The following is a 21,726-nucleotide window of genomic DNA, read 5'->3' as shown; positions in this document are numbered from 1 at the left end:
GTTGCTTGGATCCCTGGTGGCCCACTGTGTAGACAGTTTACTGAGGTAGCAGTTGGGTGCACCTGAAAAGTTCTCCCAAAATAAGCTTGAGATTTTTTTTTCCTTTGAAAACTGAATATTTGACTCTCTCCCAATTCAGTATGAAGTTTTTCAAAAACTTAAATTTTCACACACAGATTCTGTTTTCTGACCAATTCTATCCACCACCTTATTCTGTAAAGTGCTGTATGAACAAAAAGCCCCTACCCTTTCAAGCTGATACTCGAATTTGTTTCTAAACATTTTAGTGTAATTTTCTAAAACAAGGAGTCCTGTGACATTTTAAAGACGTGACCAATTGATTTGGACATAAGCTTTCATGGGCAGAGATGTGCTTTGTCAGATGCAGACTAACATAACTACTACTCTGATACTTGTCATAGTAACTGCTGTTACTTTAATAGCTCCCCCCAATGCCTTCCACAGCTTGTAAGGGGCTTCTCCATTGCAAAGCTTCTATCAATCCACTTACCTACAACTTTGAGACTTAATAAACTCATGGGCTGTTTACTTGTTTGAAAATCCCCAAATCAAAATTACCTTTCTCCCTGAGAGCCCACCAAAACCATCACACTCAAGCAAGACTGTGAGCCCAGTAACTGCCTTTTGAAGGTGTGGTTTTTTAATCTGGTACTTACACGGTGGGGGAGGGGGCCCTCTAGCCTGAAGTGATTATGGTCAGTAAGTCCATCGGTTCACTTGGTCATAGCCAAGCAAACTCAAGGTAAGTGAGTGTTTTTCCCCTAAATATTAGCCTGCTCCCACAGAATAGGGAAGGTTCTGACTGCAGCCACTAGTGTAAATCAGGCATGACTGACATTGTGAGAATCAGCTGTCATGGATTCAGTTCTCCTAACTGAAATGAAAGAGTTGCAGAAATAAGTGATGCACAGGAGGTGACGAATGTCAAGATGCTACCTTTATTTTACAAAAACAATCAGAATCACACAATGTAACTAGAATATAAATCTCATAAAACTGACTTGTGTGAAAAATGGGGAAGGGACCTTGAATAAAAGAGAGAAAGATGTCACCTTACAACCTACCCCCATTGTTTCCATTACCATATTCTTGTAAGTGTGGTCACACACACCAATGGAAAGCTACAGCTGAGCTGGATTAGAGAAACAAAACCTTTTAGTGCTTCAGAGGAATTGGGGAATGCAGGGATGTCCCAAAGAAACTAGGTGGGTAACGTAATATATTTTATTGGACCAACTTGTAGATTCCCTCTCCCTTCTTTTGTTGTTAACAGTCGGGCACCAACGCTACTAACAAAGGTGGGGATATGGCCTAACTAGAAAGAGGTCTAATTGTTACACATACCCTGAGCTTGACCATATTCTTGTTTTCCATAATTTTGATCAAGATTAGTCTATGCTTTGGTCAGGCAGTTTACATTATGAACTATATTATAATAATATTAATGTAGCACAGTCAAACCCTCAAGGAATGCCAGAACTAAGGTTGCTTTGGCAATTTTAATTTAGCTCCCTGTTGCCTGTGCATTGACACTCCCCTCCCCACTCTAAATACGTGATCACATGCTATATTTTCCCCAGGCTGCTTGCCTCATTCAGGTATAAAACTGATCCGTGCTCAGGGAATGAGCAGCTATTAAATATTTTGTGTTCTCCCCATCCTGCAATGTGTGGTCTCATTGATTGTGCGCTATTCAAACCCTGCTAGGCAATTATTTTTTGTTCTCAAGGATGTTTCTCTGGCGGTAGTGAAGATGCAATTGTATAGACCAGATCTGAATCTGGCTCCATTTCTTCAAAAGACTGAGTTTACTAGAGTGGAAGGACAGATGATTGGTACTTATGCTAGAACACCCACATCCTGTAAGATTCACTGAAGGAGTTTATTCTGCCTCAATTTACCCACCCCACATTAGGAAAATCATGGTTGAGTTGGGCACAAAGTCAGTTCAGCATCTGGCCCTGTAAACATATCTATGGTGGTGTGGGGAGGGAAGAGGAGCTTAGACTTTGGGACAAACACTGCCACCATTAGTCGTGCTAGTAGATTTACAGGGCCAGATTTTGTCCTATAATGAAGAGCACAATCCAGTGACTTCAGTGGCATTGTATGGCATGAGAAAGAGGGCAAAATTTGTTTCATTGTCATCAGCTAGGGGGCAGGAAAACAAAACTTGGCCCTTCAGTGGCTAGGTGACAAGCCCAGGTTAGGCAATTAGAGGGTTGCCTCTGGAATTCTTATTTGCACACTGACCCATGTTCTTTTTCAAGACCTTTCCCAGGGTGTGTCGTTCATATGCCAGCAGAAATAGGTTTAAATGATACAACAGGTGCTAGAGGTGGGTGTTGTTCTTCCATTGCAAAGTGTCACTGCATCTGTACGAGAGGAAACAAGTGAGCAGAGTTACGTTCTTGCCTTCTATAAACCTGCTGTACTTGGCAATCCTTTTGTCTTTGAGTCATTTCCCCTATTTAACCCTTGGAAGGCTCTCAGTGGAGAAGCAGGCATAAATTCCTAGTTATGAAGTGCTACCAATGTGCTCAGAGCGGCTTTCTACACTAAACGGTTTGCTATGCTGTAGCGGTTTGGAGCACAATCTCCCTGGCTACCTTTCTCCAGAGGTCAGTGCGTGGTCTGAGGTAGGCAGACACAATCTCAGACTTGCACAGTCTATTTAACTACAAAAACACTAAGAATGAAGGCTTCCATCCCATTCCCATTGACATTGTGCTGGTCCCGGGGGGGAGGGGGAGGGTTTACTACAAAATAATCTGCATGTACAGAATCATAGACTTGTAGGACAGGAAGGGGCCTCAAGATGTCACCAAGTCCAGCCCCTCTGCACTGTCAAAGGATAAAGTCAACCTAGACCGTCTCATGGGAGGTTTGTCCAACTAATGATAGCAACTCCACAACCTTCTTGGGAAGCTGAAATGGCTAATTTTCTTAGCAGCCAGAGAGTGGCTAGGGAGGCACATTTGGGAGTAACTGCTGTATTTTCTCTTCTAATGAGTTCACTGTTTCCCCCTCCGCCTATTAGCCACAGCCTCTGTATTCTCCAACAGGCATTCTTTGCTACTCAGACTACGCCACAAAGCTGACGTGTTACAGACCACAGGGGTAGCTGAACAGAGCTGAGCTACGTGCCGACACACATCGACTGTGTCTAGACTGGCAAGTTTTTCCACAAAATCATCCACAAAAACTTGCCAGCTGTCTGGCCACTTGAATTTCCGCAAGAACACTGACGATCTCATGTAAGATCGTCAGTGTTCTTGCGGAAATACTGTGCTGCTCCCGTTCGGGCAAAAGCCTTCTTGCGGGAAACTTTTTGTGGAAAAGTGTCTGTGGCCAATTTAGATGCTGTTTTCCGCAAAAAAGCCCCGATCGCTAAAATGACGATCGGGGCTTTTTTGCGGAAAACCGCATCTAGATTGGCCATGGACACTTTTCCACAAAAAGTGCTTATGCGGAAAAGCATCCTGCCAATCTAGACGTACTTTTCCAAAAATGCTTTTAACGGAAAACTTTTCTGTTAAAAGCATTTTTGGAAAATCATGCCAGTGTAGACGTAGCCATCATGTTCAGCACTGTTTGCCATGCTGCTTTGAGCTGACCTTACGTGCTAACCAGCTGCTTCCATCAACGTGAGATCCCCTGCACTGAGGCCTTTACACAGACGGCCTTCTGGAAGGCAGGTAACTGTCAACTGTAGGGTTTGAAGCCATTCTCTACAACAGTGTTTCTCAACTTATTTTTATGAAGTACCCCCTGTACCTACAGTTTTCAGAGACACCTTTTTTTTTCTACCATTGCAACTCATTTGTTTAAACAACTTAATTGTAGCCAGGCAGGTGATGAAATGTTTGGGTGTAAAAAGTACAAAAATAATAAAGCGCTGTAAAACTTAAAACAAAAATTCAGTTTTCTCCAAATTTCAGTTGTGTTGATGTACCCTCCAGACTTCTCTCTAGTACCCCTAAGGGTACTTGTACCATTGGGTGAGAAACACTGCTCTATAATGACCTTTGCCCTTGACAGAGTCACTCACGGCTTTAATTCTGGAGCAAATTTGTAACTTTGCCAAGCTGGGAGTTTGGAAAGGGTATTACACAGGGCTGGTGGGGTAGGGGAGTTATCCCTAGCAGTAAATTCTGAGGTATTAAATAGTTAAGTATTTCTTACCTTGCTTTGCAGCCTTTTTCTCCTCTTCCTTTTTCCTCTCTTCCTCCAGCACTTTCATTTTTGCATCATATTCGTCTGCCAGAGCCTTCCATTCCTTTCTGTTGTTCAGCAGTCCGTCATACATCGGCTGAATTTCCTCGTGGAAACGTGAAAATTCCTGCACCAAGCACACCCATAAAACCATGCAACAGTGACTTAGCTCCTCCACAATATCCATGCCACAAGGGTGCACACCCATCCGGCTAGTTCAGACTGGAAAAGGGTTCATTCCCTGAGACAGGGTGCCAGGCACAGGTCCTGTCCTGGACTGGAGAGCCAGCTAATTAGAGGGAGTGTTTACACCTGGGTTCAGAGCAGATAAGCAGGGAGAAGGAAGCAGTTTGCAGCTTGTTGGAGGAGAGGCTCCTAGACTGAGTTACTTCCCCACAAAACCTGCCTAAGGAATCACTGGTGGGTAGCCAGGCCTGTGCTGTAGCCTTCTCCTTCACTGCAGAAATCCCCTCTTCCTCAGTGTGGGTGCCTCAGGGCTGGAGCTCAGAGCCTCCCAGATAGCCCCTTCCCGGTCTCTCATGGGGAGAAGCGGGTCTGGATGTTGCCCCCATGCCCTGTGGTAGGGCTGACAACACTATACTTCTGAAATACAGGCCAGACCGCTCATGTCCCCAGGCTTGACTTCTCCCCATCTCTTCCTGGGGCCTGCTGTCTCTGCAGCCCCAGGCACTGGGCCATGAGGTAGGCCGCCATTGCTCATCTAACCTCCCTCAGCACTGTGCCCTGCTCGGGTAGGGGGCTTGGCAGAAGGGGAGTGGACTGGAGAAAAGCAGCTGCTGGAGGAGACTTTGCTGCAGCCAGCAGAGGTGGCACTTCAGATTTCAATGAGGGGGGGCAAAGTCTGAGGCCAGCTCAGTGAGAGCTGGGCTCCGTTGGAGCGGCCTGGTGACCCCATGTATCTGGTCACATTGCCAACGTGTGGCACGTTGCACAGTGCTAGGGCACACTCCAGCCTTTGTGACACTGAAAGGCTGAGCTGCCCTGGAAGAGACATGGCATAAAAGACATCTTAGCTCTGGGCAAGCAATTTTCATGGAAACAGGGGATGTGCCTTTAATACAGGATTCTTGGATCCCTGGGCTTCTGAGGGCAGAGGAGCCTGCTACTGAGGCGCTCTGGGAGGCAGAAAGGCAGATGCTCCAGGCCAGGAGCAGGAACCAAATGTCCTATGAAGAGGTACGGGGGCTGGACTGACTTGGGGAGGGCGGTATTGTAATGTGAACTGGGGACCCCTTTGTGTTTGCATGGAGACTTAGCATTGCTGTTTGAACGGACAGAGGTGCGGGTATTTTAGGAGGCAGAGAGGGGCCAGTAGGGAAAAGAGGTTTCTCTCTCTCCTATTTAACACCTGCTCTTCTCCTGGCATTTCATCTCCCTACAGCAGGGGCGGGGAACTTTTTTTGGGCCAGGGGCCGCTGAGCCACACAAAAATCAGTTGGGGGCCGCACACAAGTGAGAAGCAAAAAAACCCCCAAACCCTCCCTGACGTGGTCCCTGACTGAGAAGGAGAAAGACACTCCCCACATTCCCCTCACACACCAACGCCTGGGGGGGCTGGGCTAGTAGATTTTGTGTGCTCCAGCCCGATGGTGGGGGTGGGAGTGGAGGGCCAGTGCAGGCTCCTTAATGCTGAGGAGGAGCCCCAAGCCTCAGGGCCTGGATCCAGGTAAACCAGGGGCCACATCCAGCCCCTGGGCCTTAGGTTCCCCACCGCTGCCCTACTTTATCAGGGGAAGGAGGGTAAGAGTGGAAGGGGCATGTTGGTACAGTAATGGTGGGAGGAGTCCTGCACAGAGCTTGCCCGCAGTGTCTGAGGTTGGGCAGAGACTCGCATGCGTCGTTTTGATAAACATTCGGAGTTGGTCAAGTCTCCCTGATGGGAGAGAAATTTGTTCCTATGACTTTTGCTGGAGTAAGTACTTTTAAAAACGCCATTCTTGGTGCACCCAGCAGCGTTCATTCCTCACCGGGCAAATCACTTACCTTATAGACAAACGTGCACACAAAGTCAATGAACCCGACTTGAAGCTTTGGCAGCTCAGCAGCTTTTTTCCTGTCCATCATAGGCTGGAAGAGAACAGGGTTTCTCTTGAAATGCCACCTCTGCTTTCCCGGGAAGGGTGTCACAAATCAGCCTATTGCTTCCATTATTCTCCAGAGCTTTCCTCCTCTGCCCTCTCCCTTCTCCCGCACAAACAACGAAACTATAGGGCTAGGGATTTTCATCATTTTATCATGAGCAAGCTACAGTCTCTCTTCCCCACTTCTGTCCTTACATACGGTTTTCTATTGTCCCCCTCACCGGTGTACCAGATTGAAGGATTCTCAATAAATGCTAAGGGGGATTCTTAAACCAAATAAACAGTTTGGTTTTTTAAGCACATTCACTAGCAGAGCTAGATTTTTGGAACCTGTGACGTGTATGTCATGGACGTCAGCTTTCATGTCTATTACAAGAGCAAGGCTAGGGGTGGTGGTGGGCTTTCCCCCTATGTTTTGTTTTTCTGGTGAGGGACTCCCATGCCCTGTTCATGTGTTGCGGTCACTGTTAGAAGGCAATGAACCGGTCTGAGCTCTTTCTGCTCCTCGAATATACTTACGATAGGTTGCTGCTGAAGCACACTGATTTCCAAGTCTCCCTGTTCCCAGAATTCAGCTGCCACTAGGAGAGCTACCTGCATTGGAAAAAGAGCTACTGTCAGATTGGCATTTGAATCTGAACGTGTTTGTCTCCATTAACAGGAGAGTTCCAGTTCCTGCTCCTTTACCCTGCAAGCCTCCCTGTCGAATCTCAGCTCCTCTGAGCATCCTGCCTCTGATCCTCTGACCAGTGTGTCTACATGAGGAGTTAGTGGCTGGCAAGCCAGGCTGTGACCACAGCAGGGCAGCTTGCTGCACACAGTATCGTCCCATGGGATGCTGGTCTGGCTCTGTGGCCACGTAGGAGGTTGTTGTTGTGTTGGTAGTGCTGGAGAGTCGTACCTTTGCTTGCTGCTTGGTGGCTTGAGAGTAGACAAGCCCTGAGTTACCATATTCACAGCAGGATCACACCACTGAGATGAGTTAGAAAGTGCAGAACCAAAACGCCATGGTTCTGGTAGCAGACTCTTCAGTGTCTTGCTCCTTTGCATCAGTCATAAGAACAGCTCTTCCAGTGCCCCTTTGCAGGAGTTAACAATGAGGTCGAGGTTGTGGAAAGTCCAGGCCCACCAATGGCGGAGGGTGGGGAAGGGGAAATGGACAGTGGCGCCCGGAGCCCTGGGCCCTTTAAATTGCCTGTTCTCATTCTCAAGTGACATTGTAAATAAGAAGTAAGCAGCATTATCTCCCGTAAATGTAAACGCTGTCTTAGCAATTGGCTGAACAAGAAGTAGGACTGAGTGGACTTGTAGGCAGTAAAATTTTAAATTGTTTTGTTTCTGAGTGCTGTTACTTAACAAAAAACTCTACATATGTAAGTTACACTTTCACAATAAAAAGTGTACAGTACTTGTTTGTACTTGCATTTTTACAGTACTTGTTTGTAGTGAACTGAAAAAAAACTATCATTTTTACAGTGCAAATATTTGTAATAAAGTGAGCACTGTACACTTTGTACTTTGTGTTGTAATAGAAATCGATATATTTGAAAATGTAGAAAAACTTCTCAAATGTTTAATACGTGTCAACTGGTATTCTATTGATTACCAGTGCCATTCGTTGCAATTAATTTTTTTAATCCCGATTACTTTTTAAATTAATTGCACGTGTTAACTGTGATGAATGGACAGCCCTGGTTTCAGTATATTGGAGTACATTGCGCATCAGGCGTCTGACCTTACTCTGCACTTCCCAGGGTTTGGCAATTGCCGATAAGTCACAGGCCGTCATCATCATGGCCCTGGAGAACAGAACCGAAACAGGAGTTAGTTTCCGTTCTAAAGCATTTCACCCTGCTCCCACTGGCTCCTGTAGTTTAATAACATTCCACTTTGCACCATCTCTCTCCCTCCTGCCCGCCCCAAACATCAAAGATAGAGAAGAACCAGAGCGAGACATTTTGTAAACCAGTAGAGTTAATACTAGTGCTTCAATGTGTCTTGCCTTTTAGCTCTTACTGCTACGCTCATTCCCACCAGTCCCATGCAACTTTGTAGCAAAGATTCAGCACCAGAGCCTGCAGCGAGGTGTGATGTTTCTATTTCATTATTGCTAGTGCTCCGGAACATATGCTAGACCATGCCTCAGTCTCAATTATTACCACTAGACAAGTGTCAGAATGTAATGATCATAATAATGGCTACAGTGGTCAGATCTGTGGTCCATCCGGGCCCGTATCTTGTCTGCCGCCAGTGGTCAGGGCTTTAGAGAGAATGAACAGGGCAGTGTAGTTATCCAGTGATTCCTCCCCGTCATTCACTCTTGGCTTCTGGCAATCACAGGGTTAGGGAAATGCAGAGAATGGTGTTGCATTCCTGACCATGTTGGCTAATAATGACTGATGGACCCATTCTCTGTCCACGTATCAAATTCTTTTTTTAACCAACTATCTATAGTTTTGGCCTTCATTCCATCCCCTGGCAAAGAGTTCCACATGACTGCATGCTGTGTTTTTCCAGAATGCAAAGCCACTGTATTTTGGTTCCAGGATTCATTAAGAACTAAAATGTTTGCTTAATATCTCTCATAGGAAAATACTGCTTGCTATGCTAAACTATCCAATCGGTTCTTAACAGACACTTACTTAATAGGGGCGTAGTTGTCACTCCACTAGTTGCCAATGAAGAGGTTTTTATTTACTCACATGACAATCTCTTTTCTCGTGGTCTCCAGAGACAGATATTCGGTCCAGGCATTTTCATTGTCGTATGTCTTGGACTCATCAACAATCTTCTGGAACATAGTTCTCTTTCTTTAACACGCCCAAAGATGTAGGGAAATGAATGCATTAAAGATGGTGTTAACGGCTGTTGTTTGGATTTCCCATGGAAACACTACACATGACCACTCCCTCCTTCCTAGAATTGCTGCCTGGGTGTTACCCTAGCCAAGTGCCCACCACAGCTATGATTGTTATTTGAATCTTTTAAATAAAACAGAGTATTTGAAAGCACTTAAATGGTGTAAAAATTGGTTTTCGTCAGGTTGAGGCTTTGTCAATACAATTTTAAAAGTTGTGTCATTGCAACTTTTGATAAAAACTTATGCTGAACTAGATTATAAATCTTCAAAGAGGTAGCCGAGTTAGTCTGTACAGGATAAACTTAAAAAACAACAAATAGTCTCCTCATTGCACGAGGAGTAACAGTTCATTCGAGGGAAGGGTTTTGGATTGGACTACAGCATCTACACGCGGCAAGTTAAATCGGGTGACCAGCATTTTAAAATGGCAACTAGCCGCGAATATGCTAATCAAGCGCGGGATATTTAAATCCTGTGCTTCATTAGCAACTTCAGTATTCTTAATTTACCTCCCTAGTCTGAACTAGGGGGCAAGTGTAGACATACCCAGTATGTGTGGAGAGCTGGCTTAAAAGCTGGCTTCCCACACACACCGGCTCCTGGGGAGCCACCTGCTGCCCTGTGCTGCTGCCTCTGTATCAGAGGCAGCAGTGCAGGGTGGCAGGTGGGATCCAGTACACATGAGGAGCCAACTGCCACTCTGCATATAACCATGTAACAGCTGAAATTTTCAGTGGTTATACAGTTACTTAATTACACTCATTTTAACATTCCTAATCCCGAAGCTGTGTCAAGCAGATACATAACTTCACTGGAACTGCTCGTGTACCTGAAGTTCATCATTTGCACGTGTGTTTGCACCACGAGCAGCTAAAATTGTCTTGATTTCTTATATTTTCACAAATTCACAAATCCTCGCCATGTAAATCTCAGAAATTCCCCAATCACTGCAACGGTATTTCTTAGTGGCATGCAATGTTCACTGCTAAATAAAATGGTTCCTGCACTAACAGTGAAGTTACCCTTTCCGTACTTGAAAGTTATTGTGAATATCCTTCTATGCTGACTAATGTTTTCAGAATAGGAGCCTAATGTTAGCCCTGTGTTTCGGCAACTAAGGACTGTGTTTTCCAAAGCAACTTGATGACCTCAGAGCAAAGCTGAATTTACACCTTATATGTCCTTTATCACAGCATCTTCAGCGCACACTCATCTACAGCTGCCCTTCATGTTGCACACAGTTTTAGAGGGGAAAGGAGCCCTAGCATGCTGGCCCCCCTAGGCACATGCCTCCTGGAAAGGCAGCCCTGTTTTGGAGCCTAGTTCTCTGCATCTACACTCCACACAAACCCTGTTGAAGGCGTAAAGCCCAGTTATGGCTTGTGGAAATTAATTATAGCGCAAGGTTAGCTGCAAGTAGACCAGTTGTGGGCAACCTGCAGCCTGCGGATCCCCTGTCTAACCCTCTCCCCTACATATCACTGGGGTACTGGAGCCCCACACTTTCTACTCCTTCCCCTCCCTCCCAGCGCTTTTGGAGCATCCCAAACCTGCCGATTCATGCTCCCTCCCTGTTCCAGAGCTGGAACAAGGTGAATCAGCTGTTCATGGCTGTTCAGGCCTTGAGAAGGAGGGGGAGGAGTGGGGATGGCATGCAAATCAGGTGATTTGTGCGCTCTGAAAGCACTGGGAGGGAGGAGGAATGGGGGTACATGTGGGGGAGGGTAGATAGGGAGTTCACAGGTGGAACCCCAGTTGGCCATGAGCTGCTGCGGCCCACTGAGATGAAGGAGGGCCACTTATGCAGCCCATCCACTGTTCTTGGTTGCCCATCGCTGAAATAGACCGTTGGCCATTTGCTTTTATCTACGTTTCATCTGAAGCTCAAATGGGTGTGCACAGGACCAAGGACTGCTCTTTGGCATTGATCAGTATTTTTTTTCTATGAAACTTCTTAGTATATATAAAAAAAAATCTGAAGTCTAATGTATTAATAGTGCAACTAACTACTGAAACCAGAAAACTAACAACAATCAGTTATTAAAAAAGGGTCTATTTAGATCAAAACCAGTCTTTGGAAAGGATTTTGAATTGAGTTATATTCGACAGCGCCCATGAGCTCTTGACGCCAGAGCCTCTGCAAAGAAGAGTTCTGCCCCCAGAGAGCCTGGAGGATCAGGTATGATATTTTAGACTAAGAGGAAGTACAAGCTATTTCCAACGGGCTTGCCGGAAATACACGACTCACTCACTTGAAGTAAAGTGCCAAGTCAGTTGCGATGATAGCGATTTCCATCAGATGGTTCACGTGCTCAAACTGTCGTCTGTTGAGATTCTGGTAAATATTCAGGGACTAAAGGAAAACAAAGTTTAGTGCATGATTCTGGACGACTTGGGGAGCGCTCATCTCAGAAGATGGGCGTTGAGTCCTTGTGTAACATTCAGCTACAGTCAGAATGCAGGAATGGGGACTCAATCCAGTCCCTGCTGACAACCATGGAACGACACATGTTGATTGAAATGCTCATTGGACGGGGCCCAGTACCTGTAAGGTGTTACTCAGCATATGCCTGGACTCCCATTGGTTTCAATGGGAGCTGGCCTGAGGTAAAAATTTAGCTGAATGAGTTTGTCATTATTTGATCCAGAGGGGGAAAGGATGGTCCTGTGATGAAATATGTCAGTGGGTGCTGAGTCCTCTTACTCAAGACACTTCTGTTCAAAGTTTCTCCCTGGTGCTGTCACAGATGCCTGGACAAGTCATTTAACTTCTGCTCCTCCATTTACCTAAGCTGTAGAACTGGAAGAACAGTGGCCTACCTCGCGAGGCAGCTGTGAGGCAAACTACACTTATCTGTGTGAAGTGCTTGGTGGAGAGTCTCTCATGGAGAGTGCCGTGTAATGGGAAAGTATTTTTATCCAGAGAGTGACCGTACCAAATTAGAGATGGTAGAGGCTGACTGTAGCTATGTCTTTGACTGTTCCTAGCTAGAGGATTGAAAGTTTGCATCTAAGGAAATATCTGCAACACAGGGAAGTATTCACAGGCTTCAGATATTTGGAAGTGTCAGATAAAACATGGGAGTTGGAGATTCTACGTGAAGGGATTAGAGTTGCAAGAGCTGCAAATCATCTGGTTTCATTTTCATTACCCCCATGGGCTCTGTTCAGGGAAGAGGCTGACAAATCTGGAGAGTAATCACATGCTGATTTGTTTAGCATTTTATGTTGTAGTAGCACCTGAAACCCAATTGTGGTAGGCCCTGTGGGACAGGTCGTGTGCCAGAGTTTGGCAAGAAAAGCAAGGGAACTTTTTAGTACTGCAGGATTTTACAGGGAAGCCAAGAGAAACTCTGCCAAGAGAAACTCAGCCAAGAGAAAATCTGAGGGTATATCTACACTGCATGCTTATTTTGAAATAAACTATTCCAGAATAGTTATTCCAAAATAGCTTATTTTGAAATAGCACATCTATACTGCAGGAAAGCCTCAAAATTAGTCCGAGGCAGGCTTCCCTAATCTAGACGTGCTATCTCGATTTAGAGCCCCAGTAGGCACCGGAGCGTGTTGAACAATTGTAGTGTACATCATTTAAAATTCAGCTGAAAGCAAATCAACCAAACTCCTCCATTAATAATGTGCATTACCAACCTCTTCTGACAGCAAGAAGTTTCCAAATTCCAAGTGGTGTCTCTCTAAAATTGATGAACCGTGAAGTTTTGCTAAAGGATGTTGCGACCTAATTGTGCAAATTAAATAGTCAAAATGTTAGTGCAACGCTAATGAACAAGGGAGTTTCACAAAAGGTCCTATTTAATATTTCAGTTTTTCACACACTTTAGATCTAGGTTTAACTAGTGGATAAAGGGTTAACAGGTAACATTTTAAATAAATGGCTTCTCCACTGAGTCCAACAGATCAAAAACTTTGTAGGGCTTTTAACCAGCTGTAATGCTTTTCACTGCAGGATTTGTAACCATCAAAACACTTACTCATGTCAAGCATGCTTATATCTTTCAATAATCGATTAACCCTTAATAAATGCCCTTCACTGTAATGTGTGACTAGGTTTATTCTACACTAGGGACTTAACATAGATGATTTAAAAAAAACCCAGGAAAAGCAGCAGCCTTTGCACGGGGATTCCACCACTGTTCCCTAAAACTTTGTGCAAAGCCCTGACAGTAAAACCCTTGCACACCACTAAATCCTGTACAGGGAATGTGTGTGAGAGGTGCCACCAATTCATGCGCAAGCGTCCATGTGCATCAGCAGCCTGGGAGGGTATCTTCAGGGCGTTAGGGTACTAAAGCCAGCAAGCCGGAGGGTGCATTGCTTGTGCTGCAGAGGCGTGACTAGCCCTTGATGCAGGGAGGTTGTATACTGCTGCCAGCTGTCTGTTCTGCCTTAGACCCTAGCCGTGAGCAGAGTGCATCGTGGGATGTAATTGCAAGGGGTAGCTGCCCAGCCTGCTGCTCACAAACCCGCTGTGTGCCAGCGGGGTCCCTAGGACCAGGTCACTCCTTACTCCCTCTTTGAAGCTTAAGCTTTGTGAGCCATGCACAATGTGTGTGCCTCTGCCCCTCCCCTGTGTCTCACTAGCTTAATCTCCCACCTTTAAAAAAATGAACCTTGCCTTTGGCCAAACAACTGAGCCTGCACGATAGAACTACAGCTTCCTCTGTATTCCCAGAGTATAGTTAGAACCTCTCTAGTCTGGCGCTCTTGGTCGGTTGCTGAACCAAAGAATTTGCCGAACCACGGGAGGTTAATATTGTCTAGCATCGTTACCAACACTGCCACTGCCTGCAGGACCCTTAGAAGACATTTAGGGGTAAATTAGAGCTAATTAACAGCACAGACCGTTGAGAGCCAGGACTGGTGGCTGTAAACAAATTTTATGGGACTGTGGGAAACTTGGCCACACCCACAATAAGTGGACATCTGGCTAACTAAAATCATGCCAGACAACGGATGTTGCTGGACCAGAGAGTTCCAGACTAGAGAGGTTCAACCTGTATCTGTCTCTATAGAGACCTCCAGCAAAACTAGTGGTAGGAGAAGCTTGCAGAAGGCTGAGGCGCTGAGAGGTGTTTCAGGCTTTAGACAATGAGAACAGGGTGTGAACCTAGTCTGATCTCACTCTACCACTATGGGCATTTCTTCACTACAGGCTGGGTTGACGGGCAGTGATCTATCCAGTGGTAGTCGATTTATCACGTCTAGTACAGACATGATAAATCGACCACCAAGCATTCTTCTATCAGTACTCCACCAAAATGAGAAGAGTAAAGAGAGTCGACAGGAGAACGTCAGCTGTCAACCACGGTAAAGATATCATAGTAAGCAGGCCTAAGTATGTCGACTTCAGCTACATTAGACACATACCTGAAGTTGTTTATCTTAGGTTGATGGAGCGTAGACAAGGCCTATATGCACCCAATGAATTGAATCATTTAAAGCAACAGCAAAGTACCTACTTCATCTGATACAGATTGTTGGTTCCTCTGTGATCAATATCATGACACAAAGCTGCCGTGACCATAGCAAGGGCTTCCAGGTCTGTGTAGTAACGCTTTAGGTTGCCAGTCTAGGGGAAGAGAAATCATATCCTTCCATTCATATTTCTGATAGAAAATAATTCCAAGTGAGTCTTCTAGGGGAATAGGCATATATTGCACTAAGCACAGTTAAAGAACTAAGTGTGGAATTTGTGAAGCTGCATACCAAACACTTGCTAGAATGAGCACAAGAATTGCAGGAAGTAAAGGGGGGAAACATTTCAAGATCAGAGCATGGGTATATGTTAGTATGTTTCAACTTGCTAACGTTACTTATCACCATAGCATTCGAGTGCTGGAGTCAGAGTACAAGCTCCTTCCAAAGGTGGTCTGAAACTGGCTAAGCACAGATCTATGTTGAATCTGGCATGGAACCTAATTGCCCCGGGGGAATTCAGGGAAGCATTATGTCTAATTCCTCTTGCAGCTTCCAGGCACTTCTGAAAAGTGAGGTGGCTCTGCTTCATCATAGGACAGTGGCTGGTGTTTTCTGCTCCATTTCAGACAGCTCTCATTGGGCAGTTGTTCATAAAATGTTAACTCTGTGAAGGGAAAGGTTCTGCTCTAAACAGCTGTTCCTGGGGCTGTTGTTAAATCTCTTAGGCCACGATTTCCCTACGTGGAAGATTGACACTGCCACGGTCAAGCTTCCAGGGTTTGATTTAGCAGGTCTAGGGAAGACCCGCTAAATTGAACTCAGAGGGTGCCCCCACCAGCACCGGTACTCCCGCACCTCATGAGGAGTAAGGGAAGCTGATGGGACCGGTTGCTTCCATCAACCTCCTGCTGTGAAGACAGTGGGGAAACTTGATTTAAGAGACATTGACTCCAGCTATGTAACTAACATAGCTGGAGTTGCGTATTTCAATTTGACCTTCTGCTGTAGTGTAAACCAGGCCTTGGTTTCTGTTATTTACACTCCAATTCATCTGATGAAGTGGGTTTTGCCCACAAAAGCTCATGTTTCTATATAGTTTGGTTAGTTTCTAAGGTGCCACAAAACCATTCTTTTTTTTTAAAGTTACAGACTAACACGGCGACCCTTCTGTAATTTACTAAAGGACTATGTTCATCAGTTAGAAGTGATAACCAAGTCCTACATTTATGTGCAACAGCCACTAGAGGGACACCAAGACCCACGTGTGTGGTGTGAATGAGGAGCTACATTACTTTTTGTATTTGACTAACAGGACTTTTTCAGAAAAGGACTTTGGCAGATACTTGTAAGGAAACACACACGATTTCTGCTCACTGCATATGAGTCCCTGTAAATAAAGCTGTGCTTTGGAGTGAAGAGGGCACACAGAGTAGTTGCACATAAGCTATACCGTTAAAAGTGTGAACATGGTCTGTGCCACGTTAAAGCCATGCCGCCAGTTGTGGTAAGTAATCTTCCTGTATCCCTTGCTGACCGAGTACATGAATCTTACCAGCACCTGTATGAATTGGAGAGAAGGGGGAGACAGTTAATACATTGGCATCAGAAGCAAACTAGAGTATAGAGCCTGTTGGGAGTGAAGGAAGCACAAATCTAGGGGATAGGAGATTTAGTTCTTGAAGTGAAAGCAAAGCAATCTGCCACACATAGTACTGAGTTGCTGTTCTCTTGTAGCCAGTACCAGAACAAGTTGTCACTAAGAATTAGGAAAGACCCTCAAGGCGTTTTTTTTTTTTTTTTTTTTTAAAGAGACACTCTTCAACCAACTGTGCTTATTTAACTTGATCCCTCGATTGGGGAGGGGAAGAGGAATCAAAGTTTTTCCTTAGTAGGACAAAGGTCGATTATATCACTTCGAATAAGCGTTTCAGAAGAAGGTGGTGGGAAAACTTATCAGGTCAAAGATTTTTTTAAAAGTACTGGCAGTTCTTATGCAAAGTTAAGTATGGGGTATGTCCCCCGTCAGACTTCTAGCAAAGCAGGTTGGGAAGGGGAGGAGGCTGGGGCTCTTTAAAATGCATGTGCTCTGTTTGATTAGTTAGTATTAGGGAGAAAGCCGTTTCACAGAGCTATGGAAAGAATGAGGGGAAATAACTTGGTGAGGAAAACATCAGATATAAGATTTTGATGCTCTGGTGTTTGAGTGACTCTAAGGCTATGTCTACCTCCTTTTTTGGGGCATAAGGATCTTGCAGAAAAAGGGTTTTTTGCGCAAAAAGAAAATGTCCACACTGCTTGTTTTTGCGCAAAAACCCCACTGCCAAAACAGATTGGCAGGAAATATGCAAATGAGATTGCAACTCACGCAAATTAGCCCCTCATTTGCATACTTTTTGCTGAGAAAACTCGTAGTGTAGATGTAGCCTAATTGTATAATAGAAAAGGGTTGGCTACTTGGGGTACATCTACATCACAACACTATTTTGAAATAATTCGCACTATTCCGAAATAACGTGGTCTGCATCGAAACAGCAGGCAGTTACTTTGAAATAGTGTCAAAATATTGCCAAGCTGGAGGACTTCTTTCTCCAACTCCTGTAACCCTCATTGTACGAGGAGTAAGGGCAGTCGGAGGACGAGTGCTCTATTTCGAAATAGGTGCAGCGTAGATGCTCGCTATTTGCAAATAAGCTATTTGTATTTTAAAATGAGATACGCAATTGACGTAGCTCAATTTGGGTTGCTTATTTGGAGTTAAGCCCTGAGTGTAGACACACCCGTGGGTGGCATTGGTTTCTGCCTGTAGTCTAGTGTCTAATGGTGATAAATACAGGGGCGGCCCGTGAGCCTAGGCAAGCTAGGCAGCTGCCTAGGGCACTGCTGGCCCGGGCACCTGATGATGACGTCATGGCCATTGACGGTCGTGCAGGCAGGGGCTCCCCGCCTAGGGCACCAGCTGCTGCAGCCGGCCTCGGGCTGCTCTTGGATAAATATTGTTTCATAATCCCTCCCTGAGCACCATTTTTCTGTTCTCTTTTTTCCTACCATTTCAGTGGTGATTCAGCATTGTGTTCTGTGTCCGGCAGTAGAGTAGCAAAGTGATACTCTAAGTGCAGGCATAACCCCTGTTCAGTGCCAGCCTTTTTCTCCTTCTCTCTTTCCCGGACTCTGTCCCAAAGGCATGGGAGGAGCATTGTGCATGGGCGTAATAAAAAGGCAGTGATTCTTGTGATAGCACAGAGCGAGGTAGTTCTGAGATCATAGCCAGTACAGTTCTCTGCCCATGAAGGGAGCCTGCTTTTTAGTATCAAGCTGTAATTTTAATAACAAAAGATCTGGTGAACAGTCCCTTCTCGTCTGATATCCTATTTCTGAAGGACCAAGAAGCCCTGACGTGGGAATTCCAAGGCCTAAGTGTCCCTAGCAGAGTTTCTTCCCACCCCCCTTGGTTAGAGGTTAGCGAATACCCAGAATAAAGACGGATATCTCTTCTGAACTCCAGGGATGCTATTTTGTTTAAAGCAATTCTGTGGAACTGGGTGCTCCTGTTAGCAAAGCAGCCTCACATGTTTGTCTGTGCCTCGTTACGCACTGATCTCTCTGAGCCCGACCTCCAGGATATCAAGTGTCCTCCGCGCTCACTGAAGTCAGTGGGTGGGGGGTAGGGGGAGAGAAGCGTTCTCAGACTTGAGTTCAGAGACTTTGTAAACTCCGGTGCATACCAGACGGTCACTGCCCTATTTGAGTGTTAGAGAACCGTGGAGTCTAAAATCTCGGGCCGTTTAGTTTGGAAGCCAAAATATTTGAGATGACCACACTCATTATCTCAGCGTTAAGCTGGGCTAAGGGCCCGGCGGTCCTTTACCTCAGGGGTGGGGCACCTTTTTTTGGGTCGGAGGCCACTGACCCATAGAAAAATCAGTCAGGGGCTGCCCAGAAAGAAAATAAAATAAAAAACAGATCAAACTTTCACAGACGTGGCCCCTGGCTGAGAAGGAGAAAGACACTTCTCACATTCCCAACATACACCAGAGCCTACGGTGGCCCAGGCTAGTAGATTTTGTGTGCTCCAGCCCCACAGGAAGCCGGACGGGGGGGTCTAGAGTGCCAGCCCGGGCTTTCCAATGCTGGGGGGGGGGGCCCTGAGCTTCGAGGGCCGGATCCAGGCAAGACAGGGCCTGCATCCACTTCCTCGTTCCTACCTTACCTGGTACATTCTGTGGTCCCTTCCCTCTGAAATACCTGGCATTGGCCATTGGCAAGAGGACAGGATACTGGACTAGATGCTGGTCTGACCCAGTCTGGCCGTTCTTATAGTCACTTATTCTGGGTAACACTGTGCCAAATTGCAATCTACCGTTCTTTTCAAATGGTGGTTGCTGTTTGTACATGACTATCCAAGGCATGGGTCAGCGGGGAATCTCCAGGCTCTGTGGGAGTTTGCTTGAATTTGCAGAACTTTTACAGCCAGTGTCCACTAGTAGCAATAATCTCCACTTGTCCCGCTGCAACAGCCTTTTGTTAGCACGACTGCTTCTAAGATTGCGCTGCCCTTTGCAAAGCAAGGTCGTTCTGAAGAGGGACTTTATAGTCCCTGCAAATGTACTGTTCTTGTGAGGCAGTGGCTTCAGCCTCTTCCTTACGGGGCTCCCTTCCACTTAGCACTGTGGGGGAAAGGCTGAGGGTTTGTAACTCCATCTTCAGGACCCCTGCTCTGGTAGGGATGTAGCAGATCACTCATTGTAAATCAATAGCTCCTGGTCCCTCCCTGGGGGACTGAAGTAGGCTGGGAGTCCCCAGGCATGTCTTGGTAACGTCACCCGGAAACCAACACCTACCTCTTGTGGAATCTGGAACTTTTTCACCACTCCGAGCTCGTAGTACATCTGAATTCCGCACTTCACAAGCTCAAGTTCGGTGCACTTGAAATCGGAGAAGTGGAACTCATAGATCTCAAACTGAACGGGGTCCGGGAGCTCCTTTTTCTGAAAAAGAAAGAAGGGGGTTGGTGGTTTTGCCAGGCCACAAAAAGCCTCAAGTGGGTCTTCTCCAAAAGGTAAGCCAAGTTTCTGCTGCTGCATTCTCTCCGCTGACTCAAACATAGCATTCTCCTCCTTCTGCCACGTGCATTCTGACTTGCCTTTACTGTCAAGTCAACAGCGCATGGGCACTCACCAGCAATTGCGTCAATTCCTCCTCTTCGCATTGCGCCGGCTCTTTCCCCAGCCTCTCTCGCGTTGGCTACAGAGATCAAGAGCACGTTACTTTCACCAGCAACTCCACAATCAGCACTAAAGCAGCACCTGTTTGGGGTGGTATCTAGTCTGACTTCCAAAGGCATGTTCTCCCCTGAACCGTACTCACATTTCTAATCTTAGGGGGCAGTTCTGACTCCAAGAGACCCTAGCAGTGATGGTGGTGGGGCTCCCATACACAGACCAGCTCTCTCTCTGACACCAGTGTAGAACTTGCTCTGTTCTCAAGTGGAAAAACTGTTGGTCCTCCAAACTCATTCCGGAGACCGACGCTCAAGCTGGGTTCTCTGTCTCCAGCATCGTCACAAAGAGCAAAGATCCTGTCGGTTCAACTACGCTCTCACCTCTGCCTGTTCAGGGCCATTCATCCGAGTGGCTCTTACTGAAATCTCAGGGAACAGAGCAACAGCTAACGGAGTTGCACAGATGTAGCGAGAACTTGATTGGTCCTACAAAGCTGCTTACACCCGGTAAGGAAAGAATTCATCTTTGCTCTCAGAGCATAGGGCAGGCCTGGGCAAAATACGGCCCGCAGGCCGGATGCGGCCCGCCAAGCCACTGGATCCAGCCCACGGAGGCAGCAGGGAGCCTCAGGCAGACAGTCCCGTGCGCCGGGGAGAAATGCGGCTGCAGGGCTCCCTTTCTGTTTTGAAACTGGAGGGGACGGGAAGTTTTAGGAGCATCCCTGCCCCCAGCACATTCCCATTGGCCAGTTTCTGGCAGAAACCGGCCAATGGGAGCTGTTTGTTAGAGTAACTGTCAGGTAAGAAGAACCACGCCCCCTCTCCTGGGCTCAGTTTCCCATGAAGCACATGGCCAGGCAGGCAGGCTGGCTGGGGAACATTTTAACCTCTGCAGGCTGGTTGGTTTGGCAGCTGACAAGTAAGTCTCTTGGCCACAGCCTGCTTCTGTCACCCCAGCCCTTTCCTGCCCCAAATCTCTGCCCCTCCCCACACTCAACATAACCCAAACCCTCTGTCCCCCTCTTACACCCACACCTCCTCCCTGATCTGGCACCCCAATCTCCTGCCCCAGATCACAATCCCCTTGTGACGTAGTGGGGGTACCTGGCTGGTTTCTATGCTACTGGCTGCTGTGGGTACCACGACCCAGCAAAACAGGATGAGTCACTATGCAAACCAGTGGCCAGACACCCCCCATGGAGAGGAACAAAGGAAGGTGGAATGCTGCCTTGGCTGGGGGGCAGGGCTGGAAGTGAGGGAGTTGGTTGCTGGCTGTCGGAGGGCATGGATGAGACAGCCTAGGGAGAGGAGCTGGAGTTTAGGGGCCCAGTCTCCCCCATCTCAAGGGGGCCTGAGGCATCCTAGCCCAGTTCCTGTGACCAGATTACATCTGTGCTGCGCTGTGCTGGAGGAGCAGTAAACCACCCTCAATTCCACTGGCTGGTGCAGTCTGTTTGCGCCATTTCGGGGTGCAGGAGACGGGGGACCCCAACGCGCCGTCACACTGGTGTCAGAAGTGGGATGCACTGCACCCCGTGGATGGAGCTTCCAGCGGCAAGCGACAAGGCGCAGTAGAAGCAAGAGCCCTGGAGCCAGGCATGCTGGAGACAGAGCGAAGCGGTTCCTGGGAATCGTGGGGCGCTGCAGCACTAGACTGGTGAGTCTGCACCGAGGGGCCCAGCGGGCAGATGGCCTACGCCCGACTCTTGAAGGCAGAGCTGGTGGGGCTGTGCAGAGAGAGGGGCTTGCCTGTGCGGAAAGCAGCCAAGGCCCAGCTGATTACCCAGCTGGAAGAGAATGACCAGCCACAGGGCCAGGATCTTGTCCCCAGGGGAAGCAGCCAGACCCCCCCTGAGAGTGTGTCAGGCTCA

The 21,726-nt window shown here is 46.8% G+C and overlaps 1 protein-coding gene across 2 annotated transcripts in view; it reads right to left on the bottom strand.

Annotated features, from left to right (window-relative positions):
- Positions 1-1,638: 1,638 nt before the first annotated feature.
- Positions 1,639-21,726, bottom strand: part of PDE6B (phosphodiesterase 6B) — a 36,522-nt gene continuing 16,434 nt past the window's right edge. Inside the window, exons 11-22 of one of the 2 annotated variants that reach the window (XM_089779151.1) lie at positions 19,813-19,878; positions 19,476-19,622; positions 16,088-16,195; positions 14,679-14,788; positions 12,850-12,937; positions 11,451-11,551; positions 9,041-9,148; positions 8,074-8,137; positions 6,858-6,932; positions 6,241-6,324; positions 4,200-4,363; positions 1,639-2,386 (exon numbers count right to left, since the gene is read on the bottom strand). In XM_089779151.1, coding sequence (XP_089635277.1) covers positions 2,335-2,386; positions 4,200-4,363; positions 6,241-6,324; positions 6,858-6,932; positions 8,074-8,137; positions 9,041-9,148; positions 11,451-11,551; positions 12,850-12,937; positions 14,679-14,788; positions 16,088-16,195; positions 19,476-19,622; positions 19,813-19,878 — 1,167 coding nt within the window. In that variant the 3' untranslated portion in view covers positions 1,639-2,334. Of the gene's footprint in view, positions 2,397-4,199; positions 4,364-6,240; positions 6,325-6,857; positions 6,933-8,073; positions 8,138-9,040; positions 9,149-11,450; positions 11,552-12,849; positions 12,938-14,678; positions 14,789-16,087; positions 16,196-19,475; positions 19,623-19,812; positions 19,879-21,726 lie in introns of both variants that reach the window. The other variant, XM_014579541.4, reaches the window with a different exon arrangement.

This window comes from Pelodiscus sinensis, chromosome 6 (genome assembly GCF_052426305.1).
Source record: "Pelodiscus sinensis isolate ZL-2025 chromosome 6, ASM5242630v1, whole genome shotgun sequence".
In the NCBI taxonomy this organism is placed as follows: Eukaryota; Metazoa; Chordata; order Testudines; family Trionychidae; genus Pelodiscus; species Pelodiscus sinensis.
This window is presented reverse-complemented; position numbering and strand designations above follow the sequence as displayed.